The sequence below is a fragment of the Microcaecilia unicolor genome, chromosome 1 (genome assembly GCF_901765095.1).
Source record: "Microcaecilia unicolor chromosome 1, aMicUni1.1, whole genome shotgun sequence".
Classification (NCBI taxonomy): Eukaryota; Metazoa; Chordata; class Amphibia; order Gymnophiona; family Siphonopidae; genus Microcaecilia; species Microcaecilia unicolor.
Window position 1 is genome coordinate 769,548,150 of NC_044031.1, and position 26,223 is coordinate 769,574,372.

General features: G+C 45.1%; 1 protein-coding gene across 4 annotated transcripts in view; it reads left to right on the forward strand.

Moving 5' to 3' along the window:
* Nucleotides 1-26,223, forward strand: part of ADAMTS7 (ADAM metallopeptidase with thrombospondin type 1 motif 7) — a 218,563-nt gene that overhangs the window by 135,050 nt on the left and 57,290 nt on the right. For all 4 annotated transcript variants that reach the window (XM_030189820.1, XM_030189821.1, XM_030189823.1 and 1 more), the window contains exons 12-14: nt 7,619-7,788; nt 8,471-8,604; nt 23,349-23,469. In XM_030189820.1, the coding sequence (XP_030045680.1) occupies nt 7,619-7,788; nt 8,471-8,604; nt 23,349-23,469 (425 nt within the window). The remainder of the gene's footprint in view (nt 1-7,618; nt 7,789-8,470; nt 8,605-23,348; nt 23,470-26,223) is intronic.

Here is a 26,223-nt window from a genome sequence, read left to right on the forward strand (position 1 = left end):
TGATGAGGGTTGGTCTGTGGTCTGCATGTGACCGAGCAGGTGAGAGTTTCTGCTGGCATGTGGTTTGTATGGGGATCTATGAGTCTGACTTTTCTGGCTTTTCCAATGGGATGCATATTGCTGTTGTGTATATTCACTGCTGCCTTTTTAAAGGTACTGTTATGATGACTTCCGGTCATGCGGTGAGCGAGGCGGCAGCAGTGGCTCGAGGCTCCGGGATCCCCCGCTCCAGAACGGCAGAATAATTGCTTAAAAAAGGCGAACGAGCCCCTCCAGACAGCCCCCTTGAGCTCCAGACCGCATGGAAAAATATTTAGGCAAATCACCTACCGAGATGGCGCAAAAATCCAGCGCGAAGACACGGGGCAAGGTAGCGTGTGGAGAAAATAAAATGGCGGACGGTACGCCGCAACCGGCTTCTATATTTACAGACCAGCAGCTGGAACAAATAACTGCGGCGGTGATCCGCGCCCTGAATCCCCGTTGGGACGCTTTGTCGAAGAATTTGGAATCCATACAAGTCGGACTGGATGGCTTAGAAACTAGAACCGCCGATTTGGAAGTGAGAGTCTCCGCGCTGGAAGATGATTCCCGCGCACAGGGCCCGGATATTGCACAACTGCAAAAACAACTTGCAGAACAGGCTGAAAAACTAGAAGACCTAGAAAACCGCTCCCGGCGCAATAACATCAGGATCGTAGGGATCCCAGAGCGAGTGCCGGAGCGGAACCTGACTGACTGGCTAGAGATGTGGCTATCGAAAGAGCTGGCGCTGACAGATTCCATGGGCACCATAACCATCGAACGGGCGCATAGAGTGGGAAGAAAAATGGTGAACTCGCAGCGTCCGAGAACAGTTGTGGCAAAAATCTTAAACTTTCGACATAAAGTAGAGATTCTCAGAGGGTTCCGCTTAAAGAGAGACAATTTGAGCTTTGAAGGTCACCAAATAATGATATTTCAAGATTACTCGCAGAGGGTTCAAGAGCAAAGGTGAGCATTCCATCCGGTTTGCTCTGATCTGGCCAAGAACAAGGTAAAATTTGCACTCATGTATCCGGCACACTTGAAGATAATGCACCAGGAAAAGTGGCATCACTTCCAATCAATTGCGGAGTCTCGGGCTTTTGTGACAGAACATAAACTAAGCAGCGGGACCTAGATGGACTGTCCGGAGGGCAAGAATATTTGGTGATGTATGTAATGTTATGCCTGTAAAGTACTAAGCTGGGGTGTCTTGGAGCGGGGGGCCCCTCGCCGATTAAGGAAGTCCTATTCCATAGGTATGCTTACGGAGCAGAGGGAGCAAAGAGGGGAGAAGGGTAAGGTTAAGGGGAAGGGGAATGAGGGGGGAGGGTTAGAAGTTATAGCGGGGAGGCAAGTTAGGGAAGATAAAGGGGATTTGGGGAGAAGATGGTACACAATAAGAGGGAGTCAAATTAGGTGCGAAAGACTGAGGCTGTGGGAGCAGAACAAAAATACACCAAGGCAATGCTTACACAAATCTACAGTACAAAAATTTGGTGGAGACAGGGGTAGATGGCCAAGACAGATAGATGGGACATGTTTGCTTGGAAACCATAGACAAATTACGTTATGCCTGCAAGGTTAATTACATGGAACGTGGGAGGCATAAGCTCCCCCATAAAGAGGGCAAAAATATTGACAGCCTTAAAGAGGCATAAAGCTGACATAGCATGCCTGCAGGAAACAAGGCTTACAGATCTAGAACATGCCAAATTGCAAAGGCTTTGGGTGGGAGAGTGCTATGCGGCTTCCCCACAGGGACAGAGAGGGGGCGTGGCAGTCCTCTTTCGTAAAGGCTTACAATACAGGGCTAAGTTGTTGGCCAAAGGGGAACAAGGGAACTACATTGTAATACAGATATGGTTACAGGGCACTGAATTTATCCTGGTGGGAATTTATGGACCCAACCTCTGTGACCCAAAATTTTATAACACAATAATAGGTCAATGTCTTAAATACCAACCTAAGCAGATCCTGGTGATGGGGGACCTTAACATGGTCGCAGACCCAGAACAAGACAGCACTAATCCCACATCCTTTCATTATACAGGTCAGCGAATGCATGAATTTGATAAACTCTCCCAAACCCTGGGGCTAATCGATACCTGGAGAACACTACATCCAGGGGAGCGAGATTATACCCATAGGTCCAGAGCACATGGAACCTTATCTCGGCTAGATTATATTTTAATAGACCGAAAAATGTTCCACCTGGTAAAAGCTGCAATAATAGGTCCAGAGGAGATATCGGATCACGCATTGGTCTGGGTAGACTTGGTCATGCCAGTAGATGACACGGGGGGCTGGGGTTGGAGGTTCCCAACATATTTATACACGGACCCCAACTTCAAAGCACACATAAATGCCAAATGGGAAGATTACGCTCTTAATAATGATATACATGCGCACGCACAACCTACGCTATTGTGGTCCGCCTCAAAAGCAGTGCTACGGGGGGAGGTAATTGCATATACTAGCTTGAAAAGGAAGAAAAGGGCACAAGGTATCTTACTGCTCGAAGAGCGGATGAAGAAGGCCAAACGCGCATACATACAACGCCCCACTCAAGACACTCTAGACACGCTGAAAGCTGCCCAAATAGCGCTTAATACGCTTTTGCACGACCAAGAAAACAAATCTTCACTTTATTATAAATATAAATTGCAAAGATTTGGTAACCGCCCAGGGCGTTTACTGACGCGGGTTATAAAAAACTGGGGTGGTTCTCTAAAGGATAGTAATGGCAACATAACAACAGGCAGGAAAGAGATAGGGAAGCTATTCACCGATTATTTCTCAAGCCTTTACTCTGTTGAACATGGGCCGCTGGGCACTCAACTTTCAGAATACCTAGCCAAGTCGGGGCTGGCTGAAATCCCCCCGGCAGGCCTAGAGTCATTGAACAGCCCTCTCACTTTGACAGAGATTCAGACAGTAGTGAAATCCTTAAAACAACACTCAGCCCCAGGGCCAGATGGTTTTACGGGGGAATATTATAAAATGCTGCCCCCGGGTGCGTTAGTATCCTTATTGGAGTTCTATGAGGCAGTGATACAGGAGAGAACCTTCCCCAAATTTATGAATACAGCACATATTACTTTACTACCAAAGCCGGGAAAGCCACCTGAGGAGGTGAGCTCGTATAGGCCAATATCCCTGCTCAATTTAGATGTGAAAATACTTGCGAAAGTGCTGGCGGAACGGTTGGCCCGGTGGCTTCCCGCTCTTATAGGTCCCGAGCAAGTAGGGTTCGTCAGACGCAGACAAGCAACCCACAATGTAAGGAAACTATTGGTGGCAATGGTGTCATGTCAGGAGACTAGAGACCCAGCCATGGTGATTAGCTTGGATGCGGAAAAAGCTTTTGACCAGGTGCGTTGGGATTGGTTATTCCAAACACTAGGTCACATGGGAATACAGGGATGGTTCATAAAAGCAGTGGAAACCCTATATTGTAACCCAGAGGCAGGGGTGATAGTGAATGGGATAAGTGAGGAAGCATTTGGTATTGGGAAAGGTACGAGACAGGGTTGCCCCCTATCCCCCCTACTATTTGTAATTGCATTGGAGCCACTGCTCCGGACACTAAAACATACTAAAGAAATAGAGGGAGTTAAAATAGCAGGTCAGGAAGTAAAAGTCTTGGCGTATGCCGATGATTTCATGTTAACATTGACCAACCCAGATCACTCCTTAGACAAATTACTAGACAGCATAGACCAATATGGTCGGCTATCAGGTTTTAAACTAAATATAGGCAAATCACATGTCCTCGCCTTAGGACCTAAAACTCGAACACTCACGGAACACAGACTACCGTTGCAATTGGCAACAAGAGAGCTCAAATACTTAGGGGTGTATATTCCCTCTGATCTCACGAATCTGTACGAGTATAATGTCCGTCGGCTACTCAAAGGAACAGAGGGGAGACTGCGGGCGTGGGCCTCCTTACCTCTCTCTTTGGGGGGAAGAATTGCATTGTATAATATGATGGTAGTACCCCAATGGTTATATGTACTTCAAACTTTACCATTGTACTTGAAAAAGACAGATGAAAGGCAATTAAACGCCATGCTTCAACGTTTTCTATGGAGGGGGAAGAGAGCACGTCTCCCCATAGAAACACTACAGATCCCAGTAGAATATGGAGGGCTGGGGCTCCTTAGCCTTAGGTTCCTAAATGTGGCCTGTGGCATGAGACATGTTAACGATTGGTTTAGACAAACACAGGAATACTCTAATACCGAGCTAGAGCAGAGATTGACATTAGGGGTACACTTCAGTAACTACTTGCATGTCACCGGGGCAAGAATACCCAAGTTATTAAAACCAACTCAGATAATACATGTAGCCAGGGCAGCGTGGAGGTGGATATGCAGAATGCACAAATTCTCCACCAAAACCACCCCATACTTACCGATCTGTGGTAATGTAGCATTTCCTCCAGGGCAAATGTACTCAGTCTTTCGCAGATGGGATAAGAAAGAAATAAAATATTTATTACAGGTAGTTACAGAGGGGGTCCGAATGAAACCATTTTCAGAATTACAGGCAGAATTTGCCCTGCCGGACAGGGATGCATTTTATTATGGACAACTACACCACTATGTATCATCCTTGCCGTGGGAAGACCTGGCAGAAGACGTTCAGGAGGAACTGTCAACAGCCTTTTCGTTGGAGGCCCAGAACAAAGTGCCTCTTTCCTTTCATCACAGACACATAAGGGACACAATGCCGGAACTAGATTATGGTAAACTAGTAAACTCCTGGCAACAAGACTTAACTTTCACCATATCTTTGGAAACCATCAAATCATACATTCTGTCTATTAGAAGTAGATCGGCCTGGCCAGCACATTGGGAGCAGCAATACAAATTTGCGCTTTGCCTCTATATTCCACCAAGACGGGCCTTCCATATGGGACTCTCCCCTTGGGGAGCATGTTTGAAATGTGGGTTTAGTGGGGCAACACTAGGCCACATGTTTTGGTCGTATGAAGGCATACACAAGTTTTGGAAAACATTGGTGCAGTACATATCCAATTTATGGAAGAACAGATGGAGATGCAAACCGGCGCTACTCTTTGGACAACCAAAGATGGGACATCCGATTTCAAAAGGATACAAAATTTTTATCAACAAAGTAGTAGTTGTGGCACGGCAAGTTATCTTGCAGGAATGGTTGACATATAAATACCCCACATTGTCACAGTGGCGGATACAGATGATGAGGTTGCTACGTATGGAACGTATTGGAATAAAAGACATGGACACGAGCGCAGGAGAAGAACTGCAACTGGTGTGGTCACCTTTTTGGAACACCATGAGCCCCGCAGCTAGAAGTCACTTATTGAACCTATAAAGTCACCCGAACTGATGGACTACAAGGACACTGAGGGAGGGGATTAAGGGAGAAGTGGGGGGGGGGGGGGAAGGGGAAGAGGGAAGGGGGGAGGGTTGAGGGAGGGCAATGGGAGGGGAAAGGTGAACTGTTGATGGAACCAATTAGCAGTTGACATATGTTAAGCTGTAGAATGTGTCTATTATTACTATTGAAGGTTGTAGATGCTTGCCTTACAGCAATGCTCATTTAATAAAATAATTTGAACCATAAAGGACAGGAGGGTGGGGGGGAGGGGGGTATTATTTGGGAATAAAAGAGAAAAGAATTTAGACACTCTGATAAAGAATTGATAATAATCTGTTGTATTGGTTGAAGTACTATGAATGTACATCTTGTGTTAATAAAGAGATTTAAACATAAAGGTACTGTTATTGACAGTTTGTAATATAGGCTCTAAGAAGCCTCCTTGCAGGATTTAGTGTTACTTCACAAAGTACCTGGCAGTGACGGGATTTTGTTGTCATTATTGAGATGCTACCAGAATTTGAATACATTGTTATATGTCATTGCTGTAATTATAATGGAGGATCCTGTCATGTGCGTTGAGATGTTTGCCATTATAGTAGACTTATGTTAGGGTGAGGAACTGAGTTCAATTCCCACTTCAGGCACAGGCAGCTCCTTGTGACTCTGGGCAAGTCACTTAACCCTCCATTGCCCCATGTAAGCCGCATTGAGCCTGCCATGAGTGGGAAAGCGCGGGGTACAAATGTAACAAAAAATATATATTGTTTTTTTCCATGAAGTATGTATGTAGTTTATATTGGTGCAGGGCAGCTGTTGGGCAGCATTCTAAGGCATTATTTTGCACTACTCATACCTATATACATAGTGCCCACCCATATTAGCTCTGGGCCCACCCAAAAAGTCAGGTCTGGCTACGCCACTGCAAGTGCCTCACACCTCTAGAGCTTATTTCAGCCGATGGTCAGCAGAGGAAGGGTCTCAAACCCTGATAATCCTATTCCAGTCTCTATTAACTAGTGAGAACTCCACATGCTCTTGAGTCCCGGGATAACTCTATTTGCCCCAGGGAAAAAGACATTTATGGTCTTCCGCTTACTTCTCATTCTTCCGCACCCCCTCCAATCTTCATTCATCATCTCCTCCCTTCAGAAGTTGCAGGGAAAAGTGCCCAGCATAGCTGTGGGCATTGTGGCAGTAACCGTTTCTGAGTGGCCACGGGAGCTAGGTGAGCCCACTTTTAATGGAATGGCCTAATGGTTAGAGCTGGAGTGCTTCCAAGTTATCCAGTTCCAAAAGGCTTATCTTAGGTCAGTTCTGGATTTCTAACACTATTCTGGTGCATTATGGGACTTGCAGTGCTGATCTGAATGGGTAGAATCAGGGACTTCAAATAGCACACTAACATTTTTTACACGCGTTAACCATGTACGTGCCTACAATATCCCTATAGGCGCCTACACGGTTAGTTCACATGCTAATTGTAGGCGCGTTAAAAACAGTAATGCACCTTAGTAAACAGGGCCTAAATTGGGATCTTATTAGAGGGGATGTTCCTCCCCCCCCCCCCCCCCCCCCCCCCCCCAATCCTATTTCAGCCTCTGATCACTGGAGGGAAGTTCATACCCCAAGATCTTAATTCAGCATCCTGTCACTAGAGGGAGCAGTGTACATTCTGAGATTGATTTATGATATTTATACCCCACATTATCCCAAACTGGCTCAGTTTCAGTGTGACTTACAAGCAATAAACAGCAATGACTGACATTAAAAGGTTAATTTAACAGTAAGCATAGATTATTAAATCATGCCAAAAGACAGAGATTACTACTTTTATTTTATTTATTTATTGCATTTGTACCCCACATTTTCCCACCTATTTGCAGGCTCAATGTGGCTTACATAGTAGCATCAAGGCATTTGCCCATTCGGTTGATAACAGATACAAGGTTGTATAGTGATCGTATGAGTTATAAGTGGAGGGTGTCAGAGAAGTGTTGATCTCATTCCAGCCTTCTTTCTTTTCATACCGAGATCCTATCCTGACTTCAAATCACTAGAGAGTGATGACTTCTCCCCTTCCAGCGTGCAGTCACTAGAGAGGGCAGATGTCTTACTGTATGTGTTGAAGTATAATTTTTCTCAGTAAATATATAAGTGAGTTTTCTCAGTATGGTAGATGCTGATCTCAAGGTTTGTTTTTTTTCTTTCTTTGATTTGCTAGACCCAAGTATGGAGGTAAATATTGTTTGGGAGAACGCCAGCGTTACCGCTTGTGTAACACAGAGCGCTGTGCCTCTGAGCAGCCTTCCTTCCGCCAGCTGCAGTGCTCACGGTTTGACGCTCTGCCCTACAAAGGAAAGCTTCGCACATGGATTCCCCTGCCCAGCACAAGTATGTTCTCTTTTCATGTCTCGTAACCTTCCTCACTGTTCCTGAAAGAAAGGGGAAACGCCAGCTGCAGGCTGCTGCGCCTTTTCTGAATGGAGGCATCACCAAGAATAACGCAAGGGGGCTGTCACCTCGCTCAGCTCAACCCAACGAGGCTCTTCCTGAACTGGTTCTGCCCCCTTTCATTTGATCATCTTTTAGGTTGTGCTGGGTGAGATGGCAGCTTTATTAAATAAATGGGAGGAAGGGGGGGGGGGGGAGTCCCACCTTGTTGCCAGCGCTAGCCTGCAGGAACCACTCCTCAGGTCTTCTGGAGCAGCTTCTGACACCTCAGCCACTCCACTTTCTCCCCCTCCTCTCTTTCTCCTCCTCCAGATCTCTTGCCTGTCTTCGCTTGTGCTCCTCAGCTTTTTCTATCCAAAGCAATGCCTGCTGATCCTCCCCAGTTCCAGTTCGCAAATGACAGTTGGAAGTGTTTCTGACCTGTGCTGCTGTTTCTACCCCTTCCACAACCTAGTGCGCTCACTGTCACACCAGGAGGGTGGGAGAGGAGACAAGGTCAGCAGTGTGGAAGAAAGGTTCTCTCTCTAGTCCTTGTAGCTGTGCTCTCATGGTTCGGAGAATCTGAGAAATCTCCTGCTCATTGCCTCTCCTTCCTTCATGTCTGCTCCTTGAATCTTTGCAGTAAACCCCTGTGAGCTACACTGCCGTCCAGAGCAAGAATACTTTTCCGAGAAGCTGCTAGATGCGGTTGTGGATGGAACACCATGTTATGAAGGAAGTCCCAGCCGTGATATCTGTATCAACGGGATATGTAAGGTACTACTGCCTCGCCGGATTTGGTTCTTCCGTTAGATGGGGCCTGTAGGGCTGTGCTGAGCTGATAACACCAGAAGGGAGGGATGGAAGCTAGATGCTGGTACAGTGGCACCCCTGTCTACCACCAGAAGGGTCCTGAAGGCTTGCCACACAGGAAATTTTCCCCATACATTTGTTACACAGACCTGCTATCCCAGGAAAGAGAAGTTATAAAAAGGGAAATATTGGGGTTAAGAGCCCAGGGTGCCCATCTGCTCTTAGTGAATCCCAAAGCTGTAGAGCAGTGATGCTGTGTGCCAACCAGCAGAAGGCATAAGCTTGAGATTAGTCAGTATCTGGTCTCTGACTAGCTTCCAGCCTGACCAAGGAGGACAGACCAGCAGCACTGGAAGTAATCAGCCAAACTTGGCCAAGTTGGGTTCAGTTTTTGACCCATCCACTTCTTGTTTGGACTTTTCACTGGACTATCTGGCCTTTTTTTGGATTGGTCCTGCTCTCTGCTGGTCTGGTCCTTGTGGATGTCTTCCTGTTTGCTTCCTGGGATCAGTCTTAGACTTTGTCATAAAGTTGATTAAAAAAAGAGCTGAAAGGAAACTAAGAGGAATCTCATCCAGTGCTATTCACTGGTGGCCCTTGAGGGCCAAGAAAGAGTTGGGTTTTCAGACTATCCCTAATGAATTAGCATGAGCGTAGCCAGACCTGTTATTTTGGGTGGGCCCACAGTTAAGTTGGGTGGGCCTTCTAAAACTACCTCCCTTTATCCTGCATCTTGCTCCCTTCTCCGCATTTGCCACCTTACCACCGCTCGTGGTCTGGCAGCTCCGCCCCCCCCCCCCTCAGGTGTAGCTCAGCTTCTTCACGGGCAGCGGCAACAACATGCATGTGCTGCCTGTGCCAGTCCCACATTCACAAGTGAATCGCACCAGAGAAGAAACAGGAAGTGATATCAGTGAGGGTGGGACTCGGCAGAGGGAAGCCTGCAAAGGGAAGGCAGTGGATGCGCTTTGATGCTCCCGCTTGTGAAGGTGATGAGGTACACTGGGTAGGGGGAGGTTTAGAGAGAGGGGGAGTTTCCAGGCTGTGGGCGGTCAGGGCAAATGCCAGATCTGGATTTAGGAGAGAGGGAGAGAGGGGAGCCACTGCTGAATTGTCTTGGGTGGGCCTGAGCCCACACAGGCCCACCCGTAACTATGCCACTGTCATGTACATGCCTCCATTTTATTCAGATCTGTCTCATGCGTATTCAAAAGGGATAGCCTGAAAACCTGAAACATATGTGTCCCTTGAGGACTGGAAGTGAACACCATTGTCTAATCCATCTGCCGTCTCTTAAGGATCTTCTGGACTAGAATGATGCCTAAGGACATAACAAGGCAAGAGATCCACAAAATCCAAAATGACGATGCAAAGAAGTAGATCACAAAAGGAAAAGTCCTTTTAAAAGCACTTTATTCATATGAGAACTAGAACTAAAATAAGCCCACACTTAAAATGAGGTCATGGTTTCATTATAAGTAAAAGGTTTCCTCCTTTTTAGTTTTATATCAAGGTGGTGGTAGATGCCCCTGTTTAACCTCTTTTAGTAATTGATATATATGTGCATTTGATTCATTCAGTTATTTATTTATACATTAATTATTTATTTATGATATATTGGTGACATATTGGCTTGTTTTACATGTTATGGTATGGGAATGTATTATCATTTTTCACTAATGAGTCACATTTATTTATCTCTCTTTTACTAATATATATTTTGTTTTATCTGTCATTAGTTACTTTTAGCCCCTGACGCAGCTCGTACGTGGGGAAAACACTGCCGGTGTTGGGCTCATTTTAGTTCTAGTCCTCATGTGAATAGTTCTTTTAAAAGGACTTTTCCTTTAGTGATCTGGGTCTGAATTGCCCTGAAGTCTTACCACCGCCAACAGGAGAAAGGATGATCTTCCACAGGAAATGTTGCTTAAACACACTTTATTCGCCCTTTGGCTAGCCTCTATTTTCTCTGGTCTATGCTGCTTTCGTAGAGGTTCTGCCTGTTTGCTGTTCCTGCACCTGTCCTACCCACCACCTCCAATGTCTAACTATCTACATGATTAGAAAGCTCTTTCTTACATCCAGACTAATTCTTCCTTTCCAGTGCTGGGGTGTTGCTCTAAGGGAAGGGGAAGGGAAATGGGACTTGATATACCGCCTTTCTGAGGTTTTTGCAACTACATTCAAAGCGGTTTACATATATTCAGGTACTTATTTTGTACCTGGGGCAATGGAGGGTTAAGTGACTTGCCCAGAGTCATAAGGAGCTGCAGTGGGAATCGAACACAGTTCCCCAGGATAAAAGTCTACTGCACTAACCACTAGGCTACTCCTCCACTCACAAGGCAGGGGTTCTCAGCCAGTCCTTGGGACACACCCAACCAATCTGGTTCTCAAGATATCTACAATGAATATGAATGAGATAAATTTGCATGCACTGTCTCCATTGTATGCAGATCTATCTCATGGGTATCCTGAAAGCCTGACTGGCTTGCTGTGTCCCAAGGACTGGGTTGAGAACCCCTGATTTAAGGGCATAACCAAAGGGACCTTGAGTTTTCATCCAGTTTCCACTTCTTACCTAGGTTCATCACATCAGTTATCCACTTCACCCCAATTTTGTTTTTTTCTTTCCAGCCCAGGGGAAGTGAGAATTATTTTGTTTGTCTGGGGGCAAAATAACTTTCAAAAAATGTAATGAAATCGGATGAAATTTTATATTGGGGAAAAACAGATGACAAGACACGTCCCCCCTCACCCCCCAATATTCAGCACTATTTCACCGGCTGGGAAGGGCTCCCAGCTGGTTAAATAGCACTTAACCAGCTATCCATGAACATTCAGCGGGAGATAGCCAGTTACCTCCCACTAAGTATTCACAGACCCTCTACAAGTCATTGGTGAGACCCCACTTGGAGTATTGTGTTCAGTTTTGGAGGTCGTATCTTGCTAAAGATGTAAAAAGACTGGAAGCGGTGCAAAGAAAGCTACAAAAATGTTATGGGATTTGCATTGCAAACCGTACGAGGAGAGACTTGCGGACCTGAACATGTATACCCTGGAGGAAAGGAGAAACAGGGGTGACATGATACAGATGTTCAAATATTTGAAAGGTATTAATCCGCAACTGAACCTTTTCCGGAGACGGGAAGATGGTAGAACTAGAGGACATGAATTGAGGTTGAAGGGGGGCAGACTCAGGAGTAATGTCAGGAAGTATTTTTTCAGGGAGAGGGTAGTGGATATGTGGAATGCCCTCCCACAGGAGGTGGTAGAGATGAAAATGGTAATGGAATTCAAACATGCGTGGGATAAACACAAAGGAATCCTGTTTAGATGGAATGGTTCCACGGAATCTTAGTGGAGATTGAGCAGAGACGCCGATAATTGGGAAACAAAATGGGAGCTGGGCAGACTTCTATGGTCTACACCCTGATCATGACTGAATAGATAGAGATGGGCTGGAGTGTAAATTTTAAGGGGATTCGATGTTAGATTCAGAACTTAATACAAGAACAGTGCTGGGCAAACTTCTACGGTCTGTGCCCTGAGAATGGCAAGGACAAATCAAACTCAGGTATAAAGTATCACATACCATGTAAAATGAGTTTATCTTGTTGGGCAGACTGGATGGACCGTACAGGTCTTTATCTGCCATCATTTACTATGTTACTATGGTCCTTGCTTGCACCTGTATGGACTACCTTTTAGTTAGGTTTGGTTTCAAGCTCTGCTTGTACTGTTTCTGGGCGTGTGTAGTTCTTGTCTGTTTATTCTGAGAGTCTGTAGAAGCCAACATTGTCCCTGATTACTTCACTGCTGTGCAGCTGTGTCTGCTGCCTCTCAGTCTGCCTTGCCTTTCCCTTCCCGGCTGTGGGTGCAGGTAAGCACATTGCTTCTTTGTTTGTTTATCTTCCCTGTAGCCTGTTTAGTCCTTTGTGTGCTGTGTTTGTGACCTGGCTGTTTTGAGCACTTCTCCTTTGCTGACTTGAGTATTAGAAGCAGCTTTTTGTCTGCTGTGTTTTTTTTCCTGGCTCTTGTGAGCTGTGTTCTGTTCATGCTGTGTGTTTGAGCCAGGTTCTGCTCCTTCTCTGTGTTTGAGCTGGTTCTGTTCCTGTTCCCTGCTAAGTCAACTCCCTTTCAGAATCCTGTTCCAGTCAATCCAAGCCTGTTCCAGTCAAGCCTGTTCCAGAATCCTGTTCCAGCCAAGCCAAGTCCGTTTCCTGAATCCTGTTCCTGCCTCACTCCTATCCTGTCTTGCCTGTTTAGTTGTGCTTTGATTGTCTCATTCAGTCTAGTCCTGTCCGGATCCAGCTCTTGCCTTGTCCTTGTCTTACCCGTTTCTGGACCCAGTTTTAATCTAGTTCCGTGTCTTGCCATGCCTTCTATTGCCTGGGTCTCAGTCCCAGTTTTAATCCAGTTCTGAGTCTTGCCTTGTTCTGTCTGGGTTCCAGTTCTTGCCCCTTTGCCATGTTTTCCTTGCCTCATCTGGACCCAGTCCTTGTTCTGTCCATTGTATTTAGTTACCTCTGCCCGCAACCTTGGTGTCATCTTTGACTCCTCCCTCTCCTTCTCTGCGCATATCCAGCAGATAGTCAAGACCTGTCGCTTCTTCCTCTATAACATTAGCAAAATTCGCCCCCTCCTCTTTGAGCACACCACTCGAACTCTCATCCACTCTCTCATTACCTCTCGCCTTGACTACTGCAACCTACTCCTCACCGGCCTCCCACTTAGCCATCTATCCCCCCTTCAGTCCATCCAGAACTCGGCCGCACGTCTTATCTTCCGCCTCAACCGATATACTCATACCACCCCTCTCCTCAAGTCACTTCACTGGCTTCCGATCAGATACCGCATACAGTTCAAGCTTCTCCTACTCACCTACAAATGCACTCGATCTGCAGCCCCTCCTTATCTCTCTACTCTCATCTCCCCTTATGTCCCCACCCGTAACCTCCACTCTCTTGACAAATCCCTCCTTTCAGTACCCTTCTCCACCACCGCCAACTCTAGGCTTCGCCCTTTCTACCTCGCTTCACCCCATGCTTGGAACAAACTCCCTGAGCCCATACACCGGGCCCCCTCCCTACCCATCTTCAAATCATTACTCAAATCCCACCTCTTCAATGTCGCCTTTGGCACCTAATCACTACACCTCCTCTCAGGAAATCTAAACTACCCCAACTTGACATTTCGTCCTTTAGATTGTAAGCTCTTCTGAGCAGGGACGGTCCTCATTTGTTAATTTGTACAGCACTGCATAACCCTAGTAGCGCTCTAGAAATGTTAAGTAGTAGTAGTAGTAGTCCTGCCTTGTTGAATCTGTTAGTTTATTCTAGTCCAGTCTGTTCTGACTCCTGCCTGTGCCAGCCCAGGGGATTTGTCTGCCATCGCTCCAGCTTTGGTCCAAGGGCTCACTATTCCTGACAGCTGTGACAACTCCTTGAATTCAGACTCCCTGTAAGTAGCACATTTAATTGTGAAGGTACCTGGGTGGGGAGATGGTAAGGTAGTATGATGTCACTAGTTTCCCTGCACCAGTGGTCTCATGGGGTCATAAGAATCCAGACCTCGCAAGACCTGGAAAAGAGCGATTTGTTTTCGTATCTGGGGACAGGTGTGGGGGGGGGAGGGGGTCAATACTATGCTCATTGCTAGCTTGTAATGATATTACAGTATAGGGGGGGGTGGGATAGGGGAAAAGGGTGTTAAGCGAGAAATAACTTGTTGACGGCCCAGGAGGGAAGGGTTAGGTGCCAAGGAGGGAAGGGTGCCTGGTGTGAAGGTAGCGGACCTCACGCGTCACCTAGACAGGATTTTAGATAGTTCTGGGGAGCAGCCGGCTGTCTTGGTACATGTGGGTACCAATGACATAGGAAAATGTGGGAGAGAGGTTCTGGAAGTCAAATTTAGGCTCTTAGGTAGAAAGCTCAAATCCAGAACCTCTAGGGTAGCATTTTCTGAAATGTTACCCGTTCCACGCACAGGGCCCAAGAGACAGGTAGAGCTCTGGAGTCTCAATGTGTGGATGAGACGATGGTGCAGGGAGGAGGGTTTTAGATTTGTTAGGAACTGGGCAACATTCTGGGGAAGGGGGAGCCTATTCCGAAAGGATGGGCTCCACCTTAACCAGGGTGGGACCAGGCTGCTCGTGTCGGCATTTAAAAAGGAGATAGAGCAGCTTTTAAACTAGAAATGGGGGGAAGGCCGACAGTCGCTCCAAAGTGCATGGTTCGGTATAAGGTATCTTGCAAGGATACCTCACAAAGAGGGAAGATAGGGTTTCTGGATAGTGAGGTTGCAAAAGAGACCATAGTAGATCAGGTGTCCTTAAATAAAAATAAAAATCAGACAAAAGATTGCAAATTAATACTGTCAAGTACTGAGCATGATGTAAATAGGAACAACAAACTGAAATGTCTATATGCGAATGCCAGGAGCCTAGGAAATAAGATGGGAGAGTTAGAATATATTGCACTAAATGAAAGATTAGATATAATAGGCATCTCTGATACCTGGTGGGACACTGTCATATCGGGGTACAAATTATATCGTAGTGATAGGGTGGATCGTGGAGGGTAGCATTGTATATTAAGGAGAGCCCCGAATCAAACAGATTGAAAATTCTACAGGAAACAAAACTTCTTGGAATCACTGTGGATTGAAATTCCATGTGTAAAGGGGAAAAAGATAGTGATAGGAGTGCACTACCGTCCGCCTGGCCAGGATGAACAGACGGATGCGGAAATGCTAAAGGAAATTAGGAAGGCTAACAAACGGGGCAACACATTAATGGGTGATTTCAATTACCCTGATATTGACTGGGTGAATGTAACATCAGGGCATGCTAGGGAGGTAAAATTCCTTGACAAAATCACGGACTGCTTTATGGAGCAGCTGGTACAGGAGCCGACGAGAGAAGGAAAAATTCTAGACCTAGTCCTTAGTGGAGCGCATGATCTGGTGTGGGAGGTAATGGTGCTGGGGCCGCTTGATAACACTGATCATAATATGATCAGATTTGATATTAGCTTTGGAGTAAGTATAAACAGGAAATCCAATACATTAGCGTTTAACTTTTAAAAAGGAGACTGTGATAAAATGAGAAGAATGGTGAAAAAAAAACTTAGAGGAGCGGCTGCAAGGGTCAAAATTTTACATCAGGCGTGGATACTGTTCAAAAACACCATCCTGGAAGCCCAGGCCAAATATATTCCACGTTTTAAAAAAGGAGGGAGGAAAACCAAACGACAGCCGGCGTTGTTAAAAAGTGAGGTGAAGGAAGCTATTAGAGCTAAAAGAAAATCCTTCAGAAAATGGAAGAAGGAACCGACTGAAATTAATAAGATTAAATCAAACTGTAAGCCACATTGAACCGACTACCTGATTGGAAAATGTGGGGTACAAATGCAGACAGAAATAAAGGAGAAAGAGCAGCTTTTGAATTAAGATGGGGGGAGCTGACAGTCGCCCAGGAGCGCATGGTTGGAGTATCCTTGAAGGATACCATTATTTGTCTATTAGATTGTAAGCTCTTTGAGCAGGGACTGTCTTTCTTCTATGTTTGTGCAGCGCTGCGTACGCCTTGTAGCGCTATAGAAATGCTAAATAGTAGTAGTAGGTTTCAATAATGGTGAAAGAAATCCAGGAGTGTATAATGGAAGAACAGAGTAAAGGATTCAGATTATCCCCATCAACTTCAAAGCAGCCTGTAGATGTAAGGAAAAAACACAATTTGAACTGTTTATATACAAATGCTAGAAGCCTAAAAACTAAGATGGGAAAGTTGGAGTATATAGCATTAAATGAAGAGGTACATGTGGTAGACACCTCAGAGACTTGGTGGAAGAAGGACAATCAATGGGAAACTGTGTTATCGGTACCAGTTATATCGCAATGATAGAGTGGATCAAATTGGATCGAGGGGGGGGGGGGAGGTTTGCACTATATGTTAAAGAGGGAATCGAGTCAAACAAAATAAATATTCTACATAAAGCAGATAGCATCGTGGAATCCTTGTAGATAGAAATTTCATGTGTGAAGGGAAAGAGTATACTGGTAGGACTGTACTTCCATCTACTGAGACAGAATGAACAGAGAGATGAAGAAATGTTTACAGAAATTAGGAAAGCTGGCAAATTGGCCAACACTATAATAATGGGTGATTTCAATTACCATACATCAACACTTAATTTCTACTTCAATAAATATTCTGTATCTCCAGGGTTGTCATTTAATTTCTTAAAAAATGTATGTATATATATATAAAGGGAAAAAAAGACTTCAGTGAATATCAGAGTCACTCATATTTGTAAGGCAAACGCCTTCAGAATTATAGGAAGCTCTGTTCAATCATAAGTCATAAAAAAAACTTCACTTTAGCATTATCAATATCTCGGAATGACAAATAACCTTCCATAGCTACCAAATAAACTGAAAAAGATGAAATAAATGTTGCCCACAATTATATAGTCTCTCTGCATTCTCAATATGCTGCATCCGACATATCTTTTGAGCTGCAAATCCCGAAGGAGTTCCCTGTTTCACCTCTACAGGCTGCTTCAGGGGAAAGATATTTAATAAGTCTCATCATCCAAGAAATTAACAAAAAACGTTTAGAGCAACTTTCAAAAAAGGGGAGCTTCTCAGCTGGCGGCACAATACAAAATGGCAGAAAGTCTTACTGTAGACGCCAAGAATATAAACTTCTACAAATCATACGTTAAATCCAACGTCATGACATATACTGTATCTTACCAACAGTCACAGAAATGCTTTCCACTCTATCGCCACATTTAAACTTTGAGGAGTGATAGTTCTTAGTGTAAATATCCATCATTGTTCATGTTGCCGAACCACTCGGCGCACATCTCCTCTACGTATTGTCAATTTTAATTGTTCCAACACCATATGTTTAAGATCCAAAAAAGCATGTCGTTTTTCGACAAAATGTGATAGCAAAGGTTCATTTATTTTTCGTGATTGAATACAGTGTCTTTGTTCAAATAATCTTGTTTTCAAAGGACGGGAAGTTTGACCGATGTAATATTTTATTTATTTATTTATGGGATTTATTTACTTTTTGAAGGAATTCACTCAAGGCGGTGATATAAGTTACAAGAACATACCAATATATATATTAAGTTCATAGTAACACATGTAGTATTAGAATGTAATGGATATATTTTTCCCGTATGTGTATCCGTAAATTGAGTAGAGTCCCACAGGGCATAGCGAACAAGTTCCACAAGCACTGTGACAACCCCCGTGGTGGCCTCCACTGTGTTTCGATTCGAAATACCCAGTGCCGGAGTATATGGTAAGAGTGGTTAGCATATCTCGGTTTGAAAAAGGTTTGGGCAAGTTCCTGGACGAAAAATCCATAGTCTGTTATTGAGATGGACATGGGGGGAAGTCACTGCTTGCCCTGGGTTTGGTTTCATGGAATGTTGCTACTAATTGGGTTTCTGCCAGGTACTTGGCCTCCATATTATATGGAACTGGTAAAGGGAGCCCTGTTGGCTTGGGATGCATGTAGGTGTATGTATATATCTCTATATAGTGTAAATCTCCCAGCCACGGAGGAACGTGATAGGGCCCCCTCACAGCCTGTGTCCTGCCCTGCTCGATCTCTGCACTTTTACAGTCTGGAAGTTTTCTTTGTACCCTCCGCGTTCTGGGGTTTTGGAATTCCACAGGGTCCTTTGCAATCCACCGGACCATGGGCAGAGCTATATTGTAATCCACAGTCAGGGCTATCTCGCTCACCCTCTTCGTTTTTACAGTCTGGAGGTTTCCCTCTTAGCTGCCCCCTGCTTGGGACTAAGACTCCTAGGTGCGTCCCGGATTCCACCACCACTTCCCCCACTCAGCTCCAAACTCCCTCTGAAACAATCCCTCTCTCTCTCCCTTCCCCTTTCCTACGGAAGGCAAGGAGTGTCTCTGTGCGCTCCCTTCTCCCCCCCTTTTCTCTCAGGTTACTACTACTACTACTTAGCATTTCTATAGCGCTGCCAGGGTTACGCAGCGCTGTACAAGTTTAAACATGGGGAAGGACGGTCCCTGCTCAAGAGAGCTTACAATCTAAAGGTAACAAACTATGTAGTCAGTGTAGGTATCATGAATGGGGAAGGTGGTTAGGTGCCAAAAGCAAGGGAGAAGAGATGGGCTTTGAATAAGGACTTGAAAATGGGCAGGGAGGGCGCATGGCGTATGGGCTCGGGAAGTCTGTTCCAGGCATAAGGTGATGCGAGGTAGAAGGGGCGGAGTCTGGAGTTAGCAGTGGTAGAGAAGGGTACAGATAGGAGTGATTTGTCCTGAGAGCGGAGATTACGGGTGGGAACATACGGGGAGAGGAGGGTAGAGAGGTAATGGGGGCTGCAGATTGAGTGCACTTGAAGGTCAGTGTTGCAGCACAAACCCCAATTTAAACAGTTCACGTTTCCGCTTCAACCTTTTTTTTTTTTTACATTTGTACCCCGCGCTATCCCACTCATGGCAGGCTCAATGCGGCTTACACGGGGCAATGGAGGGTTAAGTGACTTGCCCAGAGTCACAAGGAGCTGCCTGGGTCGGGAATCGAACTCAGTTCCTCAGTTCCCCAGGACCAAAGTCCACCACCCTAACCACTAGGCCACTCCTCCACTTTTTTCCCCCTGTCCATCTATTACCAGGCCAGGGGCATGTAAGGGTCCCACCCTTTCACTGTCAGCACCAACTCCTAACAACCTCCCACTTGACCCTGGTTGAAACATTTGTTCCTTAATCCCACCTCTGATGCAGCCACCTTTTGCCTTCCTGCATCAAGCCAGAGAACTAGGCTGCCATTTGCCCTCTTAACTCTCTACCTTTAGCTTTGGCAAGAGCTTAGATATCCATGGGCTCCTCTTCCAGGTTCTCCTCTCTCTATTTCTCCCCACCCTCCCCTGATTGCCAATCCATGGGTTCTTCTACCCTGCCGCCTCCCAGCTGCTCTTCATTCCCCTGATTGATTGAACTTACTCAGAGTCTCCTCCTTCCCCTTAGCCCTCTGGGACTGGTAGTGTGAATAATTCTTACTTGCTCTACTCTGTGTCTCCCTCAGGGGTCACTGGGAATTGTAGTCCCTGGCTCTACTTGGTGTCTCTCTCAGGAGCTACTGGGAATTGTAGTCCTTGGCTCTACTTTGTCTCCCTCAGGGGCTGCTGGGAATTGTAGTCTTTGGCTCTCACTATTTCCTCTGAGGAAGGTGACCAACTGCTGTCCCTAACATGCTGGATCCTTGGGGACTGGAATCTATGGCAACCACCCCTACAGGCGGACTCAGGCCACCCCGAAGGAGCCCTTCTCTCCCCTTCCCTGGCCATTTCCCACTCCATGTCCTCGTACTCTTCACAATAGGTGTGTATGCATATGATGGTATGGTTGTATGCGTGTACTTGTGTGACTGGGGGTGTGTACATCTGTCCATGTAAGTATGCACGTATGTATGTATGTATGTATGTATGTATGTATGTATGTATGTGTGTGTGTGTATGTATATTTATATATATACAGTGGGGGAAATAAGTATTTGATCCCTTGCTGATTTTGTAAGTTTGCCTACTGACAAAGACATGAGCAGCCCATAATTGAAGGGTAGGTTATTGGTAACAGTGAGAGATAGCACATCACAAATTAAATCCGGAAAATCACATTGTGGAAAGTATATGAATTTATTTGCATTCTGCAGAGGGAAATAAGTATTTAATCCCTCTGGCAAACAAGACCTAATACTTGGTGGCAAAACCCTTGTTGGCAAGCACAGCGGTCAGACGTCTTCTGTAGTTGATGATGAGGTTTGCACACATGTCAGGAGGAATTTTGGTCCACTCCTCTTTGCAGATCATCTCTAAATCATTAAGAGTTCTGGGCTGTCGCTTGGCAACTCGCAGCTTCAGCTCCCTCCATAAGTTTTCAATGGGATTAAGGTCTGGTGACTGGCTAGGCCACTCCATGACCCTAATGTGCTTCTTCCTGAGCCACTCCTTTGTTGCCTTGGCTGTATGTTTTGGGTCATTGTCGTGCTGGAAGACCCAGCCACGACCCATTTTTAAGGCCCTGGCGGAGGGAAGGAGGTTGTCACTCAGAATTGTACGGTACATGGCCCCATCCATTCTCCCATTGATGCGGTGAAGTAGTCCTGTGCCCTTAGCAGAGAAACACCCCCAAAACATAACATTTCCACCTCCATGCTTGACAGTGGGGACGGTGTTCTTTGGGTCATAGGCAGCATTTCTCTTCCTCCAAACACGGCGAGTTGAGTTCATGCCAAAGAGCTCAATTTTTGTCTCATCTGACCACAGCACCTTCTCCCAATCACTCTCGGCATCATCCAGGTGTTCACTGGCAAACTTCAGACGGGCCGTCACATGTGCCTTCCGGAGCAGGGGGACCTTGCGGGCACTGCAGGATTGCAATCCGTTATGTCGTAATGTGTTACCAATGGTTTTCGTGGTGACAGTGGTCCCAGCTGCCTTGAGATCATTGACAAGTTCCCCCCTTGTAGTTGTAGGCTGATTTCTAACCTTCCTCATGATCAAGGATACCCCACGAGGTGAGATTTTGCGTGGAGCCCCAGATCTTTGTCGATTGACAGTCATTTTGTACTTCTTCCATTTTCTTACTATGGCACCAACAGTTGTCTCCTTCTCGCCCAGCGTCTTACTGATGGTTTTGTAGCCCATTCCAGCCTTGTGCAGGTGTATTATCTTGTCCCTGACATCCTTAGACAGCTCCTTGCTCTTGGCCATTTTGTAGAGGTTAGAGTCTGACTGATTCACTGAGTCTGTGGACAGGTGTCTTTCATACAGGTGACCATTGCCGACAGCTGTCTGTCATGCAGGTAACGAGTTGATTTGGAGCATCTACCTGGTCTGTAGGGGCCAGATCTCTTACTGGTTGGTGGGGGATCAAATACTTATTTCCCTCTGCAGAATGCAAATAAATTCATATACTTTCCACAATGTGATTTTCCGGATTTAATTTGTGATGTGCTATCTCTCACTGTTACCAATAACCTACCCTTCAATTATGGGCTGCTCATGTCTTTGTCAGTGGGCAAACTTACAAAATCAGCAAGGGATCAAATACTTATTTCCCCCACTGTATATATACGAGAGGGGCGGGAGGGAAGGAGAAGGGATGAGAAAATATCATTTTTTTTCCTCTTGGATGGAGCATCCTTGAGCTTAGATGGTGGTGTGGGTGGGGGAATGGGAGTAGACACCACCCCTTCCCATTATTGTGGACCTTCACCTTTCAGTCTCACAGGTCCACTTTTGCATGTCCTCCCATCACAGTCTCTTCTCCTCAGTATTTTCATCTTTGTTTTCCTGACTACTCTACCAGCTTCTCGTAGCTTTTCCAGATCTTATCGCCTGTGTTCCTCATTCTGCAATCGCTTGTAGTTTATAAAGGTTAACCTCTTTTTCCTTATCTTTTCTGCAACTACTTTTGAGAACTAAAGCGGCCTCCTTTTCCTCTTTTATTCACTTTTCTTACAAAAAGGTTTGTTTCCTTTTCAATAGCTTCTTCCAATTTTGCCCAGTGCTTTTCAGCTTCTTCCAGGTGTTCTCATCCTGACAGCAATTCCTTGAGTTCTAGAACCTTCACTTTTGAATGAACCTTCTCCGCACCTATCTTAATATTAATAAACCATGCCACGTCATGTCTGGGCACATTTCTGGCTTTCCCTTCCTTTGGAACTGTGTAGGTCTTCCATTTGTCTCTCCTTTAGAAAGCAATTGAAGACCTGTCTGTTGAAATGGCTTATGTTATAATCAGTGTCCTTTTTCTGCTTATAATTTCTTTCTGTTAAACCGCTTTGAACCTGCTTTAAGAGGGAATTAGTGGTTTAGAAGAAATATATCACATCACACCTGGAGCTAATTACACCTATCTGGGCCCCACCTGAATATTGGCCAGAACCTACGTAAGAGTTGCAGTTCCCTCAGCACCTCTGGTTCCCTTCCCCTCCCACCCCTGATGACAGAAAGCTCGACTGAGACCCTCCCTTACCTTGTCCCCCCCAATAGGTCCCTACAGGTGCACCTTTTAGCTTCCTGGAGGTTTAAGTGGTCTTATGAGCAGGGACAATGGCTTCTTTCACAAAATGGCTGCCGCAACCTCTCGTGGCAGCCTCAAGGGGTCACAGTGGCCATTTTCAGAATGCAGCTGTGACGGGCTGGAGCGATTGGGCATTGCTTCTGCCCGTAGGACCCCACTAGATCACCAGAAATATGCAAGGTAGGTCTAGGGTCTTAAGGGGGTTGGGAGGTGGTAGGAGATGGACAGGGGATCTCGGTTGAGCTTTCTGTTATTGGGGGTGGGAAGGATTAGGGGATTAGGATAGTGAGGAGGGAGGAGAGCACCAGGAAGCCTTATGCTGCTACCTGGCTCAACTATTCATCATCGGCATAAAAAAACTTCCACTGGCAGTTGACTTGCTGTCAATTTATTTAGTAGAGTAAAAAAAGCCATTACTAATATAATATATTTTACTTAGCGTTAAGCTGCTTTAGACTCTATATGTCACTGTTCATTTGAGATGTAAAGTATCTGAGCCGTCCCCGATTGCCAGAAACCAACGTTGGGTGTTATTTTGTCCCCTCCCCCTGGGTTTCTAATGATTGCTGCCCATGTTTACTGTCCAAGGACTGACCATGGTTTGCTGGACTGTGTTGCAGAATGTTGGCTGTGACTATGAAATTGATTCCAACGCAGTTGAGGACCGCTGCGGCGTGTGCCATGGCGATGATTCCACCTGTCAGACTGTGAAGAAGACGTTTGAGGAAAGCGAAGGGCTCGGTAAGAAGATTTCTGTTTCTCCAAGCAGTCTGATCAGATGTCATAGCTGATGTGGGGGTGGGTAAGTTCTCAAATGGTTCGAACTGGGACAAAGCCCCACTTACTTTTCAGCCACTGGCTTTGCTCCAGGTTAGGAGACTTGTCTTGGTACTGAGTACCTGTACACACTTCAACTATCTTCTTGTGTGGATAGGATTTTCCTCAAAAGCATGAGTATAGATTTGTAAATATAAAGACCCTGATCATAAAAGCTCTATTATCCTAACTCAGTCACCATAACAGATGTAACAAACGACAGACCAGTAGCCTCCATTCCTTTGATGATCAAGGCGATGGAAGGAATAAGTAGCAGCACAAACTATGGACTACCTTTCACATTTCTCCCTACTACAAAAATCACAATCAGATTTCAGACCGTGCTATGGCACCAAGACTGTCCTTATATGTGGAAGTGGAGGAGTAGCCTAGTGGTTAGTGCAGTGGACTTTGATCTTGCGGAACTGAGTTTGATTCCCACTGCAGCTCCTTGTGACTCTGGGCAAGTCACTTAACCCTCCATTGCCCCAGGTACAAATAAGTACCTGTATATATTATGTACAGCACTTTGAATGTAGTTGCAAAAACCTCAGAAAGGCTGTATGTCAAGTCCCTTTCCCTTCCCTATTTGAGATTCTACATGGAATGTTGCTACTATTGAGATTCTGTTGCTAATATTTGAGATTCTACATGGAATGTTGCTACTATTGGAGATTCTGTTGCTACTATTGGAGATTTTACATGGAATGTTGCTACTATTGGAGATTCTGTTGCTATTATTTGAGATTCTGTTGCTACTATTTGAGATTTTACATGGAATGTTGCTACTATTGGAGATTCTGTTGCTACTATTGGAGATTCTACATGGAATGTTGCTACTATTGGAGATTCTGTTGCTACTATTTGAGATTCTGTTGCTACTATTTGAGATTCTACAGGGAATGTTGCTACTATTGAGATTCTGTTGCTACTATTTGAGATTTTACATGGAATGTTGCTACTATTGGAGATTCTGTTGCTACTATTTGAGATTCTACATGGAATGTTGCTATTTTACTAGCTAATAAACACAAACCAGGACTCAAAAGCCACCTACTGCGAGTAAGTGTAGTAACAAACAGTTATTTCACCCGTATGTGATCAATAATTTTTAATTTTTATGTGTAGAGTACCCTCAGATATAAACCACCGTGACTGCAGTCAATAATGCTGCTACAACGTGGCATAGCACTTCTTTCATTGGGTAACTCCTACTGAATTTTTTTGGGGTAAAGAGCAACCTCTGCTCATATTTTTTTGCATCCCAATCACCACAGTGCTATAAAATCACTTATTCATTTGTTTAAAAGATTACATATACTAGGTGAAAAAAACTGTACACTTATCTCGTGAGTTCTTGCCTCTCTGGCAGAACTGTGTCACCTAGTATATGTAATCTTTTAAACAAATGAATAAGTGATTTTATAGCACTGTGGTGATTGGGATGCAAAAAAATATGAGCAGAGGTTGCTCTTTACCCCAAAAAAATTCAGTAGGAGTTACCCAATGAAAGAAGTGCTATGCCACGTTGTAGCAGCATTATTGACTGCAGTCACGGTGGTTTATATCTGAGGGTACTCTACACATAAAAATTAAAAATTATTGATCACATACGGGTGAAATAACTGTTTGTTACTACACTTACTCGCAGTAGGTGGCTTTTGAGTCCTGGTTTGTGTTTATTAGCAGTTGAATGTTACCAGAGACATTGATATTGTGAGCTATTTTACTAGCAACATTCCATGTAGAAGCCTGCCCTTGCAGATCAGCGATGTGGCCGCGCAGGCTTCTGTTTCTGTGAGTCTGACGTCCTGCAAATATACAGAAGCCTGCGCGGCCACGTCGCTGATCTGCAAGGGCAGGCTTCTACATGGAATGTTGCTAGTGGAGGACTAGCCTAGTGGTTAGTGCAGCAGACTTTGATTCTGGGGAACTGGGTTCAATTCCCACTGCAGCTCCTTGTGATTCTGGGCAAGTCACTTAACCCTCCATTGCCCCTGGTACTACTACTACTTAACATTTCTAAAGCGCTACCAGGGTTACGCAGCGCTGTACAATTTAACACAGAGGACAGTCCCTGCTCAAAGGAGCTTACAATCTAAAGGACAAAAAGTGCAGTCAATCAAATTGGGGCAGTCTAGTACCTGAATATATGTGAACTGCTTTGAATGTAGTTGCAAAAACCTCAGAAAGGCAGTATGTCAAGTCCCAGTTCCCTTTCCCTCTGGATATGCCTTTGAGGACAGTTGAGGAAGGACTGATTTCCTTAATTGATATTTGGCGATTGCTCACCGGAATAGAGAAAATGTTGACGGGGAAGATTGCTCAGTTATGTACGTTTTCCTGAAATGTTGTTACTAGTACTTCAGAATTGCAATGTAAGATCACTAATTTGGATACTTTGTTAAAATGTAGTGCAAGGGCAGGTTAAAACTTTACCAGCTGTGCACGTTTACGCTGTAAAGAATAGCCTAACAATGCATCATAGGATAGAGGGTTCCTTTTACAAAGCCTGAATGTGAGGAAGCCCATTCAATTTCCACGGCCTTCTTTGCATTCAGTGCACGCTAATCGATAGCACTGCTTTGTAAAAGGAGCCCAGTTTCCTCTTTAACATCTGCCTAGCAGTTGTTACGGAAATACTTTAGAGAAACGTTAGTGTTGGAGGATGTTGATTCT